Consider the following 21,469-nt stretch of genomic DNA (forward strand, 5'->3'; position numbering starts at 1 on the left):
TTTAATTACATAAATTTTTCAAAGCATAAACTTGTCTTTTTTTTGTCTTGGAAATGTTATAAAAATTTTTAATAGCAAAATATAGGAATAAAAACATATTAACAAAATGTATTCAATCATTTACATTACAAACAAGGAATCTGCAGTTCATTGTTGTGGCCTGACAGGAGAAAATTACTCAATAGGAATCTATGCACAATGTGATTGCAAATATGTACAGTACTTTAAAAAAAGCCTACAAGGAGGAAAGTTGGCTAGGTTCTTTGTTAAACCAACCAGACGATCAAAATATTAAAACTCTGTGGACTAGTAGTAATAACTTTACACTTAAAAGTTTATGTTGTTAAATGCTTAAAAGTTCACGTTTACGGTTTTAAATGAAAGAAAAAAAGAAAATGCTGGGAGTATAAAGTGCACAGTGAATTTCAAAGACTTAGTTAAAAGAGAGCAAGAGAGAGGTAATATATATTTATGAAAAAATCACATCTATTTTGATTACATGTTAAAATAAGATTTAGAATATATAAGCCTCATAAAATGTGTTCTTAAAATTATTTCATATGCTTTCTTTTATGTTTTTAGTGTGACCACTAGAAAATTTGTAATTCGACAGTGGCTTGCATTGTATTTCTGTTGGACAGGCCAGTCCAGCGTCTCCCCAAAGAACGGGGCCTATCTACAAAGAAGTGCAAGAAAGACTGCTGAATGACTAGCCACTTAAACAAGCAGCACTAAGAACCGCTGAGCTTGAAAGTTCTGGAAGCCCTCTGGGGCTGAGAAATATGACTGGCAGATGGTTCTGAGAGGTCAGGCTGTGTCTCTGGTGCACGGCCCCCCCGCATCCTCCTAACTGCCACAGTTCAAGGTTCAGAGGTGTGGCAGTCCCGTGGGCTGCAGTCACACCTTGTCAGGTGACAGGAGACAGGCGTCAGCCCGTGACCCTCCCAAGCTGTGTGAAAAGTTGTCTATCTCTTCAGAACTGACCAGGAAATGAATTTAAAGAACAACGCTTCAGAGGATTCCCCAGGGGTCCAGTAGTTGGTTAGCACTCAGCACTTTCACTGCCGGGCCTGGGTTCGATCCCTGGGAGGGGAGGCCCCCCTCCAAAAGCAACCTGAGTCACAAGAGCCCTCTCCTTGCCTCATGCCAGCCTGGCTCCCTCCCAGCCACAGCCTCAGCACAGACCCTCTACTCTGGGGGCAGAGCCCGTCTCTGGTGCTCGAGGGCAGCTCCCCGCCCAGCCCCCGCTATGCTCATCTCAGCCCTGAACAACAGTCCTCCTCTGGTCCCGGACCTGAGGCTGCGAGGGACGGGGCCCAGCCCAGCAGGCCAGGGGAAGCGGCGGGTCTCACCTCGGCCCCGGCTGCTGCCCTCCTTGGCGCGCCGGTACTGGTTCAGCTCTTTGGTGAAGTCGTCGTAGTCGTCCTTGCCCATGTCCTCCTCCTCGTCCCCCTCATACTCCCCATACTGCTCGTTCTCGTAGTCGTCATACATGCCGTAGCCTTTGCTGTCCATCTTGGAGTAGGACTTCTTGGGCAGGGGCGTGGTGTGAGACGGAGGGTACTGCTGGTGGGACTGACGGGGAGAGGACATGAGTCCCGGGGCCTCCGGTTCGGACCGCCAAGACCCCCGCTGTCCCCCAAACTGGCACGTCTGTGTGGGCGTCCCTGCTGGCCCTGGGGTGAGAGGCCAGCCCCGAGCCACGCTGGTTCCTGGCTTCCACCTGAATGAGAGCTGGGCTGTGGACCCAGGTGCCTCTGCTCTTCAGAAGAGCCATAGTTGTAAAGACAGCTGAGAAACAGAGGCCCCATGACCCGTGAAGAACGAGTGGGAAAAGAAGGGCGTATTTCCCAGGGATCTAGAATAATCTCATTTGGGGAGGGGGCTTGCTAGGCAAGAGGGACGCTCTCTAGTCAGAAATCTCCTGGGACCTTGGAATTCAATTAATGACTGCTTGGGACCCAAACTAGTGACTTCCTTGGTAGCTCAGTTGGTAAAGAATCTGCCAGCAATGCAGGAGACCTGGATTCGATCCCTGGGTTGGGAAGATCCCCTGGAGAAGGGAATGGCTACCCACTCCAGTATTCTTGACTGGAGAATTCCATGGACAGAGGAGCCTGGCAGGGTATAGTCCATGTGGTCACAAAGAGTCAAAGACAGCTGAGTGACTTTCACTTTGACTTTTGGGGCCCAGGTAGAAACCATTTAAAATGATGCTTTCCGACTGTGCTAGTTCCGACAGATACTGGATGAAGTTTAAAAACATAGCACAAATGGAGGCCACCAAGGTGTCCTTAAGTAGGTAAAACAGGTAAGCAAACTGTGGTACATTCAGATGGAGTATCCAACTCCAGTGGAGTATCCAACAATGAAAAGACACGGAAGGACCATAAAGGCATCCTGTGAAGTGAAAGAAGTCAATCTGGAAAAGCTGCACACAAGTCCAATTACATGACTTTCTGGAACTGGCAAAACTACAGCAACAGTAAAAAGACTGGTGAGTGTGAGGGGCCTGCAGAGAGGGACTTAAGGGCATTCAAACTACTTTATATGACAGTCTTGGGTGACTACATAACAGGATACACCAATGGTGCCTAAACAATTACAACAAATGGACCACGCTGATCTAAGACATGAGAACCAGGGGGTGGGGTGGGGTGGGGAGGGGAGGGGACTGGCCTAGCTCCTCAATTTTCTCTAAACCTAAAACCGCTCTAAGAACAACACGGTCCTACTGTATAACACAGGAAACTCTATTCAACATCCTGTGACAAACCATAATGGAAAAGAATATGAAAAGAATATAATTTGTGTGTAACTGAGTCACTCTGCTGCACAGCAGAAATTAACACACTGTAAATCAACTATATTCAGCAAAATTTTAAATACTGAAACGGCTCTAAAAGTGGATCTTAAAAATGCCTTAACCCCTAGTTCCCCATCAAAGCTTGTGGTGTTCCCTGGATTCCCTGCCGCCCTCAAGTTTAAAGTCTGAACCTACGTGAGCAGATTAACATCAGTTCGAATATCTACAGTATCTGCTATGATGGGTAATGCTGAACACCGGATACTTTTAAGAACTTAAATTTTTTTTTTCTCCCAATAAAAACCTTAAATATCTATGCTGATTCATCTCTTACTGGTTTTGCCAGGGGAAAACAATACACAAACTGGGCAAATCATTTAAATTTATGCTTAAGCTCAGTGCTATATAACTTCAGACCCTACAACATCTGAGGTGATTTATTCCCATAACCATTTCACTCTCTTGCCCATTTTCTACAAAAGGTCATTTCAGAATAGTTAAAGTCAGCTCTGACAGGGACAAATCAACATCTTTCTCAGAGACAGGGGACAGACACGATGAGTCCTGCCAAGGCCACTGCGGAGGTGGCCTAGAGAAGCACCAACTGGGCTCAACCTGGCTCCTGCCCCGGGAGCCTCAGCCTGGCTGAAGTGCTCGAAGTCTCAGTGTCCTCACCTAGAAAGCGGGGGATAAAACCAACCCCTAATCCTGCGGAATTAAAACCCGTGTACAGGGCCACGCATGAGTGCCCAGCACAGCGCCGGTGCTCAGGAAACGTGGGTGATCTAATGACCCCAGCTCGGGCCCCGGGGCAGCGGGCACTCACCGGCGCGTAGGGGGGGCTGTACTCTCGGTATTTGCGGTGCCCCTTCTCGCTGGGGCTGAAGTCCGAGTCATCGGAGAAGTCCGAGAAGTCATCGCTGGAAGAAGCGTGGCGCTGCAGGGACAGGGCAGAAGGTCAGGGCTCTGGCGGCGGGCAAGCCACGTGCCTGGCTGCTGTAGGGTGCCAGCCAGGCTGCGCGCGGAAGGCCTCACCTAGGGGCATCTAGCGGCAATGGAGCATGAGCTACCACTCTTCAGAAAAGGTCTTTAAACAGTTTGGGGAAAGGAAAACCAGCCTGATTAAGAGTGCCCTGTGGCCTGACAAGCTGAGCTTGGGCCCCGGGGCACTAGGCCGGGCTGGGCGCCAGCAGGCCCAGCGCACCCTCCGGGACCTACTTTATGCTTGGATTTCCTCCTCTTCTTGGACCTCCTCTTCTCCTTCTCCCGCTCTTTCTTGCGCTTCCGCTTCAGCCTCCGGTGAGACTTCTCCTCGTCCGAGTCACTGTGGTGCTTCTCCCCCTTCTCCTTCCGGCTCCTCTCGGGGCCCCCAGAGGTGTCCTGCGTCTCCTCGGCTCCGTCATCTTCCAGCTCGCCTTCTTCCAACTCACCATCTTCCCTGCGAACCAACCCCATGGCTGAGTGAGCACAGGGTCTGAGGGGGGCCCGGGGTCCGTGGGCCAGCAGGGCCCAGGACTGAGGGCACGAGGCCTGCCTCCTGCCCCACCCCGTAGCCCCCGGCACCGACGCCATTCTCTACTGTCTCTTGAGGCGGAGGACGGGGGCCCGTGGAGAACAGGCTCGGGTCCCCGGGTCTCAGGCCGGCCCTGCTCCGTCGGCTCCTCGGCTCTGGGCCAGAGGTGAAGAGCTGGGCGGCAGGGGGGAGGGTCCCAGACCCCTCCCTGGGGTCCCCGCATGACAGGAGCAGCAGTGCCCACAGAAGGGCCCCCCAGCCTGCGCTGGCCCCTTGTTTCCCACCTGGCTCGCCTTACCCACAGCAGCCCCCGGCTCCCTGTCCTACGACTTTCTGTTGAAAGTCACCCTGATCTCCAGCACTTTAAGAAACAACCCTCCGCGTGGGACAGATGCTGCCGACAGGACATTCTGAACATCTAAATATCTATGGGGTGGGGTTGGGGGTGAAGGGATAAATCAGGTTAAGAAAAGGAGCAGCTGGAAAAAGAATCCAGTTTTTGGAGCCAAACCCACAGACACAGTTCTCACAAATGCAGAAGTTGGTTTAAAAAAAATAAACAAGTGTAAAAAAAAGTCCAAATCTCTCGAAGTTCATCATGCATGATGATTGCCAAGTATGTGTGAGAGCACAAAATACTCCATTAACTAAGACCCACAGAGAGAATGAAAAGATAAAAAAGAATAACATGAAGGGCCCAGGACCTAAAAGGCTAACCCCAAAAGGAACTAATCTCGGCAGAAAAGGCCCCTGGTGTTCAGAAGGGACCAGCTCAGTGTGGGAACAAGCTCAGCAAGGGAGCTCAGCCCCTGGAACCTCAAAGGTTCTAAGAGGCTTTGTGGAGAAACAACGGCTGACCTCTCAGGATCCTCCAGGGCCTTTACACACGCAAGGCTCCCTTTGGGCACCTCTGTGCTGCCCGCCTCACCACCCATCAAGGGGACCCTCCCATTAATTCTCACTCTCAATTCAAAGGAGTCGGGGCGGCTTAAAACCCAAGTGGTCCAGGCCGACAGTTACTCCGTCGGCAGAGATCAAAGGTAGTTCTCAAACACAGAACGCAGAACCAAAAAACTCCTACTGACGTTTCAACAATAGAGTGAGGTGACCCCGGAACCCGCCCGGCGGTCCTGGGCCAGCCACGCAGGAAGTCAAGGCTGGAGAAGGCCGCATTCCTGACAAGTGAGCCACCTCCTGGCTTGGGTGTGGCCCACATGAGAGTTGCTCCATGGGAGCAAAGCTCTCCTGGGAAGAGGCGACTCTGCTGGAACGGCCTCACCCACAGTAAAGGCGCCACCTGACTGGGGAAACTGGTTCTGGCGAGCTCTGAGCTGAGGGGGAAGCTGTTATTCAGGGGCTTGGCAAACTTCCCGCAGAGACCTGGAGTCCTGCAGGACACGGAGAGAGCAAACCCATCCCTGCTGAGAATCTGGCTGGACGGGCCAGGTCACCAAACCTCAGCAGAAAAAAACAGGGACAGACAGGACTAGACAGACAGACGCTACGGGACTAGGGAAGGCCCACAGACAGACTGGAGAGGAAGGGGTTGGTACTCTGTGAAGAAAAGCTAAAAGGAAAGCAAAAGCACCACTCTCCACGCTTTAGTCCGGAAAGGGAAAAGTTAAATAAGCACCCAGAACCACAGGGCAGGAGGGAGGGAACCTGGGAAGACAGGAACTGTCTGGGGGCCCAGAAGCCTGGATGAGAAGTCAAAGGTCGCAGAGAGCAAAAGGCCCCCCTGGAGCCAGCAAAGGCCTGTCAGAGTGCAAGGGACAGTGGGACATCGTCAACCCTCTCGTTTTCAAACTGAAGGAACAAACCGAAGGGACGGCAGGTGAAAGGGCGTGTTGAGGCCAGACAGACAAGTGACATGGAAAAAGTCAGAAACTGGTTCTTAGCTCCCCACTCTTCCCTTGCTTGGTGAGGATCGAAAGCGAAGCGGGAGCAGCTCACTGACCACCTCCTCCGACGCCACGCATACCGAGCATCTTCTCTGTGCTGGGTCTCAGCAAGCCCAGTTCTACGCTGCCCTTGCAGGGAAAGGTACAAATGACAAGAAGCTGAGTCCATAGGGCAGGGGAGCTGAGCCCTCTGGGATACAGGGCCAGCAGCTGAGCCAGAGGGGCTGGCCCCTGCAGATACTCCTCCACCCCTACACTCGTGGACAAGGACGCCCAGGCACAGCAGGCGCCAAGTCCTGCCCGGGGTCAGCTGAGACCTCCACCTGCATCCCGCTGTCACACACACCTCACACTCGCTGGGGGGCAAAGACCATCCCAGCAACTCCAAGAGCTTCAACCACCTTTAAGAGAGATTCCACAATAATGCCTTTTCATTCCACAGGCTTTATCCAAGGCCGGGAATTCCAGCATTCAAATCCACTCTACAAAGACTTCTTTTAGTCAAAGACAGCTTTTCCGTATCATCTCATTAACAGCCCCAGGCAGATCTACAACTTTTTACAAACTGGGGAGTAAATACTTGAAACTCTGTTCCCTGGGAGCTGATGCAAAACAAATAACATTAAAAAAAAAATTTCCTGGTCATTTCTGAAGGGGGAACAGGATACTAGAGGAGGTGTGGAAATGAATGCAGACACCTGACTGCCCACTGCTCTTTCTCCCCACTCTCTGGCCACGCTGTGCTCTCCAGCTTTTCCAAGGACTGGGCTCATCTCTGGTCACCTGAGGGGGTGCCCTGGATAACACTGAGATTCCCAGCTAAATGTCCTGCATGAATACAGGGCCTATTTTCTTCTATACCAGAAGGAAAAAAAAAAAGGGGGGGGGGTCAAACCAACTGGGATGGAGGCAGAAATTCTGACACACACAAGGGCTGCCTCCACAAAACAGCAACGTGGTTTAAGTGGTGCCACTTAACAGACTGCCAGCAAAATCCGTGTCAGAGTGGCATTAAATACCGAGGGAGCATGCTTAATAGACTGTGACATAATCCCCCAAGCAGAGTGGGGGAAGCCCCACTGCGCTAATCATTTCAATCTAGACGTGCCAAACCCTCTTGAGACAAGCACGCAGGAGAAAGCCTAAAGCATCAGCCTGGGCAGTGGCTGCTTGATTTCCAGGGCCTGGGCTGGCAACACGCTGGGACGGCTGCACAACAGCCAGCCCGCCAGAGCCATTGGGGACCAGCAATCAACCACGCTGGGAGACCAACCTCGGATGGGCACCGGGGGGGAAAAAGGCCAAATCCCTGCGTAGGGTCAGTTCTGCCTGGTGCCTCTTGGACTGAGCATCCAGGACATTTAGGTTTCCCCTTGCAGAGCTGGTGATGGCCAATTCCTCTTTTTGGGTCAAAGAAGAGATCTGGGTGCCCATTCTAAGGAATGCCTACCAGGCCAACTCCACAGGTTCACCACACATCATGGGCTTGGCAAAAACAGTAAAGAAACCTCACGCTTCAAAGGAGGCTGGCCTCACCACCCTCCACCCCCCTACCCCCGCCAGTCTAGAGAATGGGCATCCTGCTTCCTTCTGCAGATCAAGTAACTTGGCCAGCTCTGAGTCTTCCCTAGAGTGTGCTCTGGTATGGAATCTGAGCCTTGGTTTTCTCACCTGCAGAATGGAGTAAGTGTAGCACCCCCCTCAGGGGGTTGTGAGGATTAAATGAGATAACATGTATAAAACCCCTGATGTCCCTCCCGGGAAGGCAAAGAGTAAGTACTAGACACATAGTAACGAGTGGTATTAAGAACCACAGCAGGAGCACCTCCATGGGGACGGACTAACCTAAACAGTTGCCAATCCTTATATGAAAGCACTTTCTCTGTGCAGAAGCTACAGCCAACTCCCCTCAGGGACAGCACTGGCCAGCAAGCTCCTGCTTTCTTTGGTCTGTCTACGCATGCACCATCCTCTGACAATGACACTGACAGGTCGACACCTCCCCTTCCTCAGCTCTCATCTAGGGGGTCCAACAAAGTAACCAAGTGGAGGACTAGGAGGAAGAGGCCCAGGGAGCACTGAGTCCCGGGAAAAGGGAACAAAGGTCCCCGACAGAAATGAGGTTTGGCAACATGGACATCCTCTAGATGAGAGAGCTGGATGGAAGCTTAGAGGGGCCTGGGTTTATGCAATGACCTGATTTATGAGAGAGAGGGGCGGGGGGAGAGACTGGCACAGAACAACAAAGATGAAAACCCATGGGAGCAGTGGCTATTACCTGAAGATCATGAGGGCCCTTGACAAGAGGCGGCTAGGTTAATGTGAAGGTCAGGGTCATGATCATTAACTGCCCCAACTCTCAACAAAGTGCCTGGGTAGGCTCTGAATGACCCATTAACTAGGGACAAAATTACAAAATTACGAGGAGGCTCCGCCTCTTCAAATGTTTAACGACAGGCCTAAATGCAGACGTCCGGGATCCCCAAGTCTGACCCGGGGGGACAGTAGGTTACTAAGAGCAAAGGCATGGAGCCTTTTTCCTTTACAAAACTGACTCAGGGCGCCTGCCTGAGGAAGGCCCCCGGAGACCTTCCCTCGATTTAGGCCATGGTGAAGCAGCCACAGGGAAGGGAGCCTCACTGAGGGATTTTCAGAGGCTGGAAATTCTGGAAATAAACCTCTGGGTCTTGCACGTGTTTTTCAGTGTCCTTACTACCTAGGTTCATCAACCACAAATCAGGAGCAAATAAGCACTGGGTTTGCCTGGCCCTCAACATTCTCAGGAGTGGTCATAACTGGCTCTGTGATGTCACAGCATTTCCATGGCAACAGGGCCACATCACAGACCCCACCCAAGCAGCAAGCACCAACCAGCCCTGGGAGATGAGAAACCCGAGCCACACCCTGAACCCCTCACTTCTCAACAGAAGTGAGATAGCCTGCCCAGTGCAAGGACCCTTCGAGAAACACACCAACAAGTCAGCGTGGGGGAAACTGGAGAACTCTGAGTCCAGATTGGGTATCTGAGATACTACGTAATTACTGTTAATTTTGTTAAGCATGGTTAAAGTTTTGTAGTTATCTTAAAAAAAAAATTAAGTTAAAGATTCATACTGAAGAATGTATGGGTGAAATGAGATGAAACCTGGGATGTGCTTCAAACTACTCAAGGGGGACGGGGGAGGTAGTGAGATGAACCAAAACTGGCAAAATGATGTTTAGAATTGTTGAAACTGGTGACGGGTACATGGCAGTCTATGATATTATTTCCTTGTCTCTTAAATACTGATTTGTTAGAAAATGTCCCTAAGAAAACATGAGCAGATTAAAAAAGATGCCCTGGGTGAGGACAACCTCTCAGTCAAGTGAACAGAGCTCATCAAGGTCCTCAAGACGTTCTTTCCCCCCAGCAAAGAGCTGGAGTTCAAGGGAGGGCCTCCGCCAGCCCTCACCTCTGGACGGTGGTTTCCCCAACTACAAAACCTCCCTGGGCACCCCAGGGCCTCATAAAGTCCAAGAGCCATAGGAACTATTCATGACTAACATCCTGCAGCAGTGATTTCCATGCCAAGTACCACACTGCTGAGCTCTACAACCTGTCACCGAAACCCATGAACAAACATGCAGTAGTGACTCAGTATCCCCATTTTACAGACAAGTAAACTGAGGCTCAGAGATGGGAAGAAATATGCCCACAGGGTTACAGCAGGAAGAAGCAGAACGGGAATCCAAGTTCAGGACTTTCTGACTCCATGGCCAGCTCTTAACCTCAACCCTTAAGACAATTAGAAATTATCCAAAAGAGACTAATTTACTATACAGACCAACTAACCAAACAACTGCCACCCTGAAGTTGAAACTTGAGTTGGAAAAAAAAACATAGGTGCAGAAAATAGATCAAATCAAACAGTACTGCAAAAAATGCCAAAGGGAGGCCCTAAGACACCAAACAAGCTCCTTCAACACTCTGCCCTGTTCCAACTGCAAAGCGAAGGCAGTAAAGGAACCTCTGAGATGGACGTATTAATACATCTTCCTGGGAAGAATCCCCCGAAACCATGTAAATCAAGGATTTAGCGTCAACCTGGCCCAAAATACAGGCTCAGGAGTAAATCTATCAACATGAAAAGACACTATAAGCCCATCCCCCCAGGCCATCCCACGTCAAACGAACGGAACTGGGACATTCAAAAATATGACCCAAAGAATCTGGATAGTTTAAGGAGTAAGAGGTACTCAGAAAGGTCCAAGAAATCTTAGCAAAAAAAAACCAGGATTTATCCCAACAGGGACAGAAAGCAACATTAATCCAAGGAAAGAAAACTCCAAAGTCCTCCAGAAGGACTGCTTCATCCCCAAGTGTGTGGCATCCACAAACCTCTGAAGCAGAACATTGCTGTAGAGCTGAAAACAAGCTGAGCGAGCAAAAACCCAGCCTCCTGGAAGGATCTGAGTCAAAAGTATCCTTTTCTTGGCTTGAATAGCTATTCTCCTACTCCCACTTGCTCTGAAAACAGTCTTCTTGATAAAAGCATCTCTCTGATTCAAGTTTTTCCTGTCAGATGAACCTCTGAAATATGCTTCTCTTTCTAGCCACCTTCTCAGGCCAACCACGCTTTGGACTGCTTAAAGCTGGAAAGATGCTGGCTCTCATCCAAAGAGAGCCGATTCCTGTTATTCCAGAAAGGAAAGCTGAATCACAATACCTGTGAACTAAGACTTGTTGTTGATAATTTTTTTCAGAGGAATCAATTTGATTCCATTTAGCCAAGACAACATATTAATATTTTCCTCTTACAAGAGATCTGGCTTAGGATGCCCAGATTTCTTGTTCATATACACAATTCTCTGTTTACAATTATTTGTTAACTTCTGGTCAACTCTGGGCTCTGGGAGGGCAGAGAAGAGACTGATAGTCATCCCTGGGTTTCCACAGGCTCAGAACAGGGCCAGGTATAGATGGGGTGGGTGCTTGGGATTCTGTCCACACAAACAGGCATCCATCTCAGCCATCCACACCCTTTGTCAATTTCATCAGCACAGTCATTGGACTATTTCCAAGGGAGCAACCTGGATCACTTAAAACTCTGTAATCAACAGGTCACTGAGGGGTGACCTCTGATTACAAACTCATTCATCAAGGTGTTTGGTGAGGGCTTCCAGAGAGGCCAGAGGGTAAAGGACAGGAGCCCCTAGGTGACTGCTACATCAACCCAGCAGATAAAAGCAGCTGCCAGTCAGTCGCCTCGGGGCTGCAGCCAGGGCCCCGCCTCGGCTGCGGAAAGGCTGCGCTTCCGGGGACTGCTCTGGTGTCCTGAGCGACGGCAGGGCCTGGAATCCCAAGGAAACCTAAGCCCTAGTGTCTGTTAGGAAAATGCAGAAGGCAATAATCCAAGCCACCTGCAGCGGACGTTCAGCCAAATGACACTTGCGCCTGGGCCCAGGCTCCCTTGGGTCGGGCCACGGCAGGGATGGGTTAGCTGCCATCCGCGTTCACGCTGGATTTCAAGAGGGCTCCAGTTACTCCTAATGAATGAAAATCCCTTTGCTTCAAAAGGTTCAAAAGCCGGGGTATGGAACACAGCAATGATGGAACCCTCAGCAAGTCATAGAGGGGCAGGAGTACAGAGGACTCCCTCAACGACTTTAAAGTTCCCTCCCACTCCCCACCCCCACACAAAAATAAGCAACGGTGGCTGATGTGCAAGCCCTCCAGGCACTAGGCCCACAACCAGTGCAGAGGCCAGCAAACTTTTTCTTACAGAGCAAAGGAATAAACACTTCAGGCTTTGCAAGTCATACAGTCTATGTCCCAATTACTCCGCTGTTTAGTGCAAAAGCAGCCACCACGGAGATAAAGGAACGCTTCAACAAAACTCAACAAACAAACTTCCACAAAACCACATTTAACCTTCGCAGTACTCTGCTTTTTCTATCCTCTTTATTTTTTTTCCCTCAAATACAGGAGGCAAATCAATAAATGAACTTCATATTCCACTAAAGCCTGCCTGCTGCAGTTTAAAAAATACTGTACCAGGTCCAGGTTGGCCTCTGGGCACAGGGCCAGCCTGGTGTGGAGGGAGCAGGCAGCATCCAGGCTCCACGGAGCTTCATGGCTCCAGAGTCGGGTTTCTGGGACCCCTTGACAGGGACAAAGGATCCAGCTTGAAATTCAGCTAGCTGCCGAGCCAAGGTTTCTCTAATGGCTCTGCCTGGGATCTAGCCATTTAGCCTAACCTTATAATTCATTTCCAAGGCATCTACTCTGCAGCCGGTACCAGGAGCTGCAGTCGCAGCAACCATGGTTCACCGTGGCCAGAAGCCACAGAAGGCAGGGCAGACACGAGAAGGTAACATGAGGCCTGCTAAAAAGGCAGTGTCAACCTTTGCCCAACTCTAAATAAAGTCCTGAGGAGAGACGGACTCCTTAAACACTGCGAGTGAACACCGTTCTGCTCCAAGAAAAGCACGGGACAAGCCTGGCTGATAAATGAATAGAACCTGAACTGGCTCGGCCAAATCTCCCATCAGGGGTGGGAGAACCTTGGAGCTGGGGCAGGCCTTGCCTATTTTTCTCAGAGACTCTGGTGAGGGTGAAGGACTTGCTTAGGGGGATGTGACTAGTTAGCAGTGGGTGAGCTGCCATAGCCCTCTCGATCCCTTGTTCTCAGGAGGCTGGCCAAAGTTGTAGCCTTAACTCAGACCTGAACTGCAAAAGATGAATAGGGGAAGTAGCCAGTATGAGCTCAATTCAAGAATACTGGGGTGAGCAGCCATTCCCTTCTCCAGGAGATCTTCCTGACCCAGGGATCGAACCTAGATCTCTTGCGTAGCAGGCAGATTCCTTACTGTCTAAGCCACCAGAGAAGCCCATGTCTGTTTTAGCATCTTATAATAATGACACTGAGCAAGTAAGAAATGCTTTTTAAGATTGCTCCCACCCGGGTGCAACCCTAATGGGCTCCTTGCAATTTTAATGAGTTGACCATAAAGAAACCTAAGAGGTAAGAAACTGACTTCCTTCAAAGACACAGACGTTACTCTACTTCTGTTTACACACCAGAGTGTATATTCTATTTAGAGTTCTTCTCTAGCAGGGACAGCAGGAAGATAAAGAAGCCAAGATTCTCTGAATGCCAGGCATTGTGTGGGTGTCCTACATATGCCCATCTGACCACAATGCCCCTGAGGGGAGGGCATTATCCTCAGTGCCCACTGCACACTGAACACAAGCTTATCCGTCTCCAAACCCACGCTGTTCCTTCACATCCTGTCGCCACCTCCAATGTTCAGAAGATGTCACCACTTGCCTTACAAATAGCGAGCTGAGTCACCAGTTCACACAGATGAGAAGTAACAAAAACGAGAAAGATCCTCAACCTACAGCAATGTGGACAGCAGACGCAAACTACGCTCTGAGCAGAGAGCCGACATACTACTGAAAATGATTCCAATACGGGACCTAACTACATCTACACCAATCCAAAAGCGGTGTCTTCCTCTTGCTCATCAACTGATTCAACGTCAGAAATGTATTAAAAGAAACTGCCCTTGTAACCTCATACCGTTACTAAAGCAAGGTAAAAGCTTTGCACAATGTCTTCAACACTGCATCTTCGTGAACTAACAAAAGTAAACAGTCTGCAGCAAAAACCTGGCCCATAAATCTGGAAGGTCAAATCCATGATACCCAACTTCCAGTTTCACCTTAACTTACCCAAATTAACCTTATATGCCACCCAAACAGCCAAGCCTTTTCCACTCTTTTCACTGGGTTTTGACTCTGAAACGGACCTCAAGCCGTGTTAACAGGATTCCCTCCACCAGTGAGCAGACTGCTCCTACAGTTCTTTCAATCAGCTTATTAAATACCAACTGCCAGAAATCTCAGAAATCATCCTTTTTTTTCTTTTCCCTTCCTACTGTGTCAGTAGTTACGTTACCAAGGTACAGGTGAGCACTGTGCTCAGACACAGCCACTTCACTGTTTGTGCTGAATTATTTTCTTCTAACCCCTTAAGCTGGGTTACAATCAGCTGCTCTGGTCCTAGAAGATATGGTCCACAGGGACCAAAATTAGGTTCTCTGGAATATGGTTTGGCCTCAAGCTACCCACAGAGGCTTGGTAATAGTTTCATTAGCAATTTTCACCACAGAGGCTATTTACTGTAACTGGATCTGGCCTACACGATGGGATGTTCTAGGGACCTGACAACCACAAGAACGTAACATAAGTGAACAAGTAAGGCAACCCTGAGACACCCAATTTTCTCCCATCAGGGAAGGGAAAAGATCAAAGAGAAAAGAGTGGAGGTGGAGGCCTTATTCAACAAGCCCCGATAGGAAACTCTCCACATTCACCCGGACGGGAACATCCAAAGTCAATCAACATCCATCTCTAACCTGCCAGTCAACAGCTGGGAAAGCCTTCATTTCTGCAGGTGCAGAACAAGGTCCCCTTGGGATCAGCCTTCCTGGCTGAGGATAAGTCAGAGTGGTGGTTTTCTAAAACAGCTAGCTCTACTTTCAAAAAATTCTGGCTTGTCTGAGACTCAAAAATGTAAACCTTCAGAGCAAATTGAAACCTTATCTGGGAGACAGTTGTAGAAGGTGAATTAGAAAGCCCTTTTGGGGAATCACATTTTTTTTTTCTTTTGAAGAGCAAATTTGAGAGGAGTTAAAAAAAAAATAAAGGAGTTTATGACCAGAATAACCATGTTTCCATGGTCACAGATGATTTTTGTTTCTACTGGGAGATTTTTTATTTGCTTTCAGATTAAACCTCTCCCCCAGAGAATATAAAAATTTTAAAGATTACAAGTGTGTAAGAGCTCCTGTTAAATCAGAGATTCTAAGTGACACCCTTTTTTTTTTTTCTTTTTTGCAACATCCATTAATTTGAATTTTAACACTGGTACATCAGTTTGGGGGGAAAAGGTAGTACTGTGACATTTCAAAAACGCTACTGAGATACAGTTTGACATAATGACTGGGGCTTCTTGGATTTGATAGGATTTCTTTGAGAAGGAAAAAACAACAAACCCTTGTGTTGATGTGCCTGAGCGTTTCACACTGTTTGAGGAGATTTTAACATTAATGACCGCTAAAAAAGTTCACTTAAAAAAGAAATCCAATTTTCTTCACATTTCAAAAGTAAAATTTAAAAAAAGCATCCTTCTACACTTGAGTAGCCCTTGACACTTGGTAGGGTCATCTATTAGCATCCAGTTTCTGCTCTTGACTCCTGGAGGAGGAATTTCACAAATGGGAAACTTCAAATAAATGCTCATTTTCAGCTGACCCTATGCACTAGAAAGTGTGTTCAGTTTGTGCTTCAGACATTTTTTTGCAGGAATACTGGACCGTGTGGACATTTCTTCCTCCCACAAAGGCTTTTACATACCTAAGATCGTCACGGCACTTTAGTTGTGAACATATGGAGAGAAAGAACAAAATAAGTGGCCCACTGAATTGCAGTTTACGTGTTTCCTCATCTAAACGTCAGTGAACTTTTTTCCCCTGAGAACGGAAAAAAGGAAACAGGATCTTTGGGAGGGGAAGAGGGCTGTGTGTTAAAAAGTTTTCTCTAACAGAGTAGTATGTCAGGGACCAAAAGTGGGCAAGAGGGAAAATGGAACTTCACCGTGTTTTGTCTTTTAACAGAACTTATGCTTGTAAAACATATCAGAAGGAGTGTTTGGTTATGCAAGTCATTTCTGTTGCTTTTTCTTTGTACATGTAGGAGAGAGGGGACTGGGGGCTGGAGGAAGTGTTCTCTCCACCATGGCTGGGCGTGTAACACGTTCGCATCAACTTTTCACGGTCAGGCATGTGCTTTCGAACAAAGAACAGTGCAGATGGGGAGAGGAGACTGAAGCTTGACACACTTTACAGATTTGGTGCTTAAACAGTACTTTACAAATGACTTGCTTAATTTAAACGTCCATCACCATAAGAGATATGAGAAACTAGGATCTACTTGAACCACCATCTTTTGGGTTGGTTGGGAAAAGGGGAGGGAGAACATTAACTTGAACACAAGTATCATAAACCAAATTCAGTAACTTTGTCTCCTACAAACGGATGTGAAGTATCCACTTTCTTCAAACATGAAGCCTGGAGACAAAGCAATGGACTGAAATGGCAAGAGGGAGAGCAAGGGCTTGGAAACACATGGGCCTCTTAGGCAGGTTTTTGACATGTTACAGTAATGCACCTTTTTTTTTTTTTTTGAGAAAACTGTGTACATCAAATTTAAAAAACTAAACATCGAAAGGATGTGCAAGTCTAAAAGGGCTCAACAGGGTTAGAATCCCGATTTGAACATATAAATTCACTCACTCAAGCATCACTTTGGTCTAAAGGCGAGGAGGAAGGCAGGCAGGAAAGGGACAAAAAGAGGGAGATAATTGAATTACTCAATAAAAGAGGCTACTTACCAGCCCAACCCATTGTAAGACATACACTTCTGACATAAGAGAACTCCTTAGAGGTCGAATAAAGCGTGTAAGCACCTTTGAGTAAAGCACCTGCCCCAAGAGGGGGCCCGGAAGCCCAACGTGGGCTTAGCGAACAGACCTTTGCTAATCTGTTTATTTCCTTGAACTGGAGTCAGGCTGCGATGGGCTGCGATTCCCAGGACGATACATTTAATTAGAACAAAACAGAATAAAACAAAAAAAAATTTGTAAAAAGCTCACCAAACTGCTGCACTTGTGTCTCTGAATGTGGGTGGCATTTCTTTTAAAAGGCAAAGTATGGTCTGTGAAGGAGAAAGGGAAAAGGGGAGGTGGGAGTGGGGAGAAGGGGCCGTGGTGCCTGGCGGGGGAAAGCCCTAGCTAAGACCCCAGTCTAAGGGAGGGTCCTCTGCGACTCCCCAGCCACGGGCTGCGACCAGGCAGCCATCTGTCCAGCGCCCTCTTCCTCTCCCCACCCCCACTCCCTCCGAGACTCTCCAGCCGGCTGAAACCCTGCTACCATTTCCAAATCCACTCTCTAGCCACCTCTTCCTCTGCCCTACCAGGGAAGAGTGGGCGAACCCCGCACCCCAACCTTCTGCTGGCGCAGGGGAAATGGGGCCCCAACCTCGCGCTGAAACGCGCCGGGCTGGCCCCTTTATCACCCTCCAGAGAAGGGCATGGGGCGAGCCCATTTCGCACTTAATACAGGGGAGGGGGGCGCTCCCTTTCACCACTTGGCAAAGCACAAGGAAACCTCGTTTTTTTTTTTCCTCCCGGAAGGGATGGCGCCCCATGATAGCCCGAAAAGGGAGGGAACCCCATGAGAAAGAGGGGACCAACTTCCTCTCCTCTACCAGGCAGGGAAACCAAACCTCAACAGCTTACCCCCCCACCCCGCGCGCCAATAAACGCCATCACCTACCTACGAAAAGCAGAAGGACCCCTCCCTTTAAAAATAGCTTGGGGAAGGGTCTTCGCCCCCAAAAGAGGCAAGGGCTTCCAAAGGGGCAAGGGATAACACCCCCCTGCAATTTTTGCCCCCCTAGGGAATAGCTAGGCAACAACTCCCGCCAAAAAGTGTAAAAGAGCCCCAACCAAAAGGACCCCCCCATTAGGATGGAGAAAGAAATGAACGAACCCCCACTTTCTGTCTCCCACGAAAGCTAGGGTACCTCTCCAAGTAGGGCAGGGCACACCTCCCCCAGGAGAAAGGATACTACCGGGGGCTGGGAGACCCCGCCAACTCCCTAAGAGCGGGGCTGTTGCTCCAGATGCCCTCAAAGGGTCCGGGAGCCCCTCCCCCATTCCCTTCCCCGAAGCCAGGCGACAGGCAGGCGGGCCCGTGGCTGCCAGCTCCGGGCGCAGGGGCAGCCAGGACCCCCGTGGGCTTCCGAAGCACCCCCCCCGGCGCCCCCTCCCCAGGGCGGGCGCAGGGGGTCCGGGGGGCGCCTCCTCACCTTCCCCTCAGCATGGCGCCCAAAAAAGACAGAGCGAGAGCGAGGGAGAGCGGGCGAGCGCCGCGAGGGGGGGGAAACGCATGAGGCCAGGAGAGAAAGCAAGCGAGAAAGAGCGAGCGAGCGAGAGACACCCACCGACCCCGCCCTTCCTTCTTCTCCTCCTCCTCCTCCTCCTCCGCGGCCCGGCCCAACATGGCCGCCGCCCCCCTTCCTCCTCCTCCTCTACCTCCCCCCGGGGACGCCGCCCCAGCCGGGCCGGGGGCCTGACCTGTCGTCAGGGAGCGGGAGGCGGTGGAGGAGGTGCGGGGTAGCCAGGCAGGCGTCGGGGGAACACAGAGGAGGCGAAGGCGTTGATGGCGGTGGTGGCGATGGCGGCGGCGGCGACTCTGATGGCGGCGGCGGGGGGGTCCCGGGCGCGGCCTCCATAGTTCCTTTGGGGGGGGGGGGGAGGGGATGTTAATGCACGAAAAAGGACTGCTTGGGCGTAGCGGGAGGGGCACACTTCAGCTCTTGAGGGCTCCTGATCGGAATGGGTATATATTTTTTCAATTTCGGAATCACCTCTGCGCCGACCTCCGCGTAGGCCGTGCGGCCTAGGCCTCCGCGGGCCGCTCGCCGCCTGCTTACTCCGCAGCCTGCCGCGGGGTCACTCGCTCACGGGCGCGGGGCCCTCATCGGGGCGAGAGGCGCCCCCGACACACACACACACACACGCACCCCCGCGGGCCCGGGGGTGGGAGACCCGGGGGACACGGACACTGGTGGGTGGTTCGGTGTAATTAGCGCGGGCCGCGCGCGATGGAGCAAGCGAGGGGAAAGGGGAGAAGAGGAGAGCGAGCGAGGGCGGTTAAAAAAAAAAAAAAGGTTTTAAGGAGAGGAAACGGGCCGCAGAGACGGGCGGACTGTCTGTCTGTCAGCCCGCCTAGGTGCCCCAGCTGCCCGGCCCCCGCCGCTGTCAGAAATTCACACAAAATGGCGGCCCGGCCTGGACGAGCCAGGAGGCTGAGGCGGGAGGAAACGCGAGGTGGGAGGGGGAAACTGGGAGGCGGAGGCCATGTCACGTGGAGGAGAGAGGCAGAGACAGCTCTTCCGATGAGCGGCGGAAAGAGCCGAAGGGAGAGAGTAAGGCCGAGGCAAGGCGGAAAAAGCCGGAAGGACCTGAGCTGAAATTCGCGAGAGGCGGGAAGAGCCGAAGTTGTCGATGGGGGTGGGGCTAGGGAAAGAATGGGAAGACGCTCGGTGCCGGAAATAGCCGAAGCGAATCGGGACTGGGAAATAACAAGAATCTGAGGTGATCCGGAAAGAACCGAAGGCAGTGTCGAGGGTGAGTGGCAGGAGGCGGAAAGAGCCGAGTGATGCCCGGCGGCGGTAATAAGGTTTATAGACCGAAAGCGCTGAAGTGTGGGGCTGGTGAAGCGATTAATGACGAGAGTAAAGACTTTGAGGAATTCGCCCGAGAGTAAGCGAGAAGAACCTAAAATTGCTAGGTTTAAGGGAGGCGGGAAGAGTCGAAAGCCTTAGGTGGGAGAATGGGAGAGAAGGAATTCGGGATACGGAGAGAAAATAATAACCGAAAGCTGGAGATCGGGTGCCTGGAGTTGTAGGTTTCCGGAGGATGAAGCTGAACAGGCCCGGAGATGACGTCATTAGAGACCTCTGTCGCTAATGTTATTCTTGGGCGGTGCGGGAGGGCGGGTCTTAGTCATTCTTTGGGAGAATGTAAGAACCTTGAGCTTAGTAGGTAGAAGATCTCAAAAGCTAGACTTGGGAACGCTGAGCGGGTTCCAACAGTATAAAAACGTAAAATCTTTTGACCCTCACAACTCTTATAAGGGGAGCTACCATTATGCCCCTTTGATGGATGTAGACTGAACCTCAGTATCTAGCTAATTGGCTCATGGTTATAGGATTAGCCGTAGGGAACATACCAAAGTTTTAATCACAGCTGTCATTCCATTGCTCCCCTGCAAAAATTCTGTTCAGTGCTATTTACAAGAGAGGAGCTTCGTTGGATGCTTTTATGAGCACCTTGTACAGGTCGAAGTCCTGTGATGGGCGAATGGAACATAGTTTCTTCTTAATAGAGCTTAGAAACCGATAATGCCACAGGGGAAAGAAACTGGAAGTTAAAGAGTAAATGAAGACTCTTATTGTATTGGCGGACAAGGTTGTTTGAGCTGAGACAAGAACAGATAATTCTAGGCAGAGGAAATAGATTCTTTCAGAATCCGACAAAGCAAGGACCAGTTAGATTCCAAGAACAAGAAAAGCCTTGTGGCATTAAGAGAGAATCTGGAGGCAGAGGCTGCCAGATCGCCTGCTATATTTATCTTACTATAAAATTTTAAAATATTGCAAACCAGGTCTGGGCCACAAGATCTTCAGGAGGGTAATTTGCGGTCTCTAGTGGCTCAGAGGGTAAAGCGTCTGCCTGCAATGCAGGTGGACCTGGGTTTGATCAATGAGTCAGGAAGATCCTCTGGAGAAGGAAATGGCAACCCACCCCAGTACCTCTGCCGGAAAATCCCATGGACGGAGGAGCCCTGTAGGCTACAGTCCATGCGGTAGCAAAGAGTCGGACATGACTGAACAATTTCACTTTCTCTTTCAGGGGAGAAATTAGCATTCCTGATAAAGTGACAAGATTAAGCCATTTTCTATTGAGTTTTGTTGGAATGAAACTTCTGGGAAATCAGTGGCCCACCCAGTTAAAAGTCAGCTGACTGCCAGCCAAGAATCTGCTGATCTTTAACCAGATCATCTTTTCTTCCTGGATCTAATCGGTAGTCTAAGAAGGTTACTTAACAATTCTCTTCTATAAAAAATGCTCCTACAAGAGAAAATGTTTCAATTGGCCTTCAAGAGAACTTTTTCCCTTGCATGCATGATTATAATAAAATATTGGCACGTGCTCGTGACTAAGTTGTCCAAAAAATTTTGTTTAACACATGGAGAGTTAGATCAGGGCTGAGAGAGTGGAAAGGAAAAATACGGAAGTGGGTCTTGATGAAGGCATGTAACTCAGATTCAAACTTGTACCCGTGGTCTTTTAACTGAGATCACTCACCTGGTCTCAGAACTTGATAAAGCTCATGTTCTTGATGTCTCATTGCAGAAAGAATTCAGTGAGAGAAAAAGTGATAGGAAAAAGTGGATTTTGATAGAAACACACTCTACACAGTGTGGGCCATCTCAGAAGGTGACACCAGCACCAGGGTAGAGAGTTGTCAGTTTTTACAGGGGTGGGTAATTTCGTAGGCTAATGAATGAGAGGAGTATTCCTACTGTTTTAGGGAAGGTGCCCACTTTTTTCTTTATTTTGGTTTTGTTTT

At 49.9% G+C, this 21,469-nt stretch overlaps 1 protein-coding gene and 1 long non-coding RNA gene across 9 annotated transcripts in view; one reads left to right on the forward strand and one right to left on the reverse strand.

Annotated features, from left to right (window-relative positions):
• Positions 1 to 19,751, reverse strand: part of ZC3H4 (zinc finger CCCH-type containing 4) — a 40,494-nt gene extending 20,743 nt beyond the window's left edge. For 3 of the 8 annotated variants that reach the window (XM_070771321.1, XM_070771319.1, XM_019979441.2), the window contains exons 1-4: positions 18,138 to 18,346; positions 4,025 to 4,244; positions 3,633 to 3,743; positions 1,353 to 1,575 (exon numbers count right to left, since the gene is read on the reverse strand). In XM_070771321.1, the coding sequence (XP_070627422.1) occupies positions 1,353 to 1,575; positions 3,633 to 3,743; positions 4,025 to 4,244; positions 18,138 to 18,331 (748 nt within the window). In that variant the 5' untranslated portion in view covers positions 18,332 to 18,346. Of the gene's footprint in view, positions 1 to 1,352; positions 1,576 to 3,632; positions 3,744 to 4,024; positions 4,245 to 8,498; positions 16,865 to 16,920; positions 16,983 to 18,137; positions 18,347 to 18,405; positions 18,569 to 18,698; positions 18,830 to 19,708 lie in introns of those variants that run through there. The other 5 variants (XM_070771318.1, XM_019979438.2, XM_019979439.2 and 2 more) reach the window with 5 other exon arrangements.
• On the forward strand, positions 19,222 to 21,055 carry LOC139177154 (uncharacterized). Its single transcript, XR_011561634.1, has 2 exons — positions 19,222 to 19,461; positions 20,749 to 21,055. It is a non-coding gene; the product is annotated as an uncharacterized lncRNA (long non-coding RNA).
• The last annotated feature ends 414 nt before the right edge of the window (positions 21,056 to 21,469 follow it).

The sequence above is a fragment of the Bos indicus genome, chromosome 18, assembly GCF_029378745.1.
Source record: "Bos indicus isolate NIAB-ARS_2022 breed Sahiwal x Tharparkar chromosome 18, NIAB-ARS_B.indTharparkar_mat_pri_1.0, whole genome shotgun sequence".
Lineage (NCBI taxonomy): Eukaryota > Metazoa > Chordata > Mammalia > Artiodactyla > Bovidae > Bos > Bos indicus.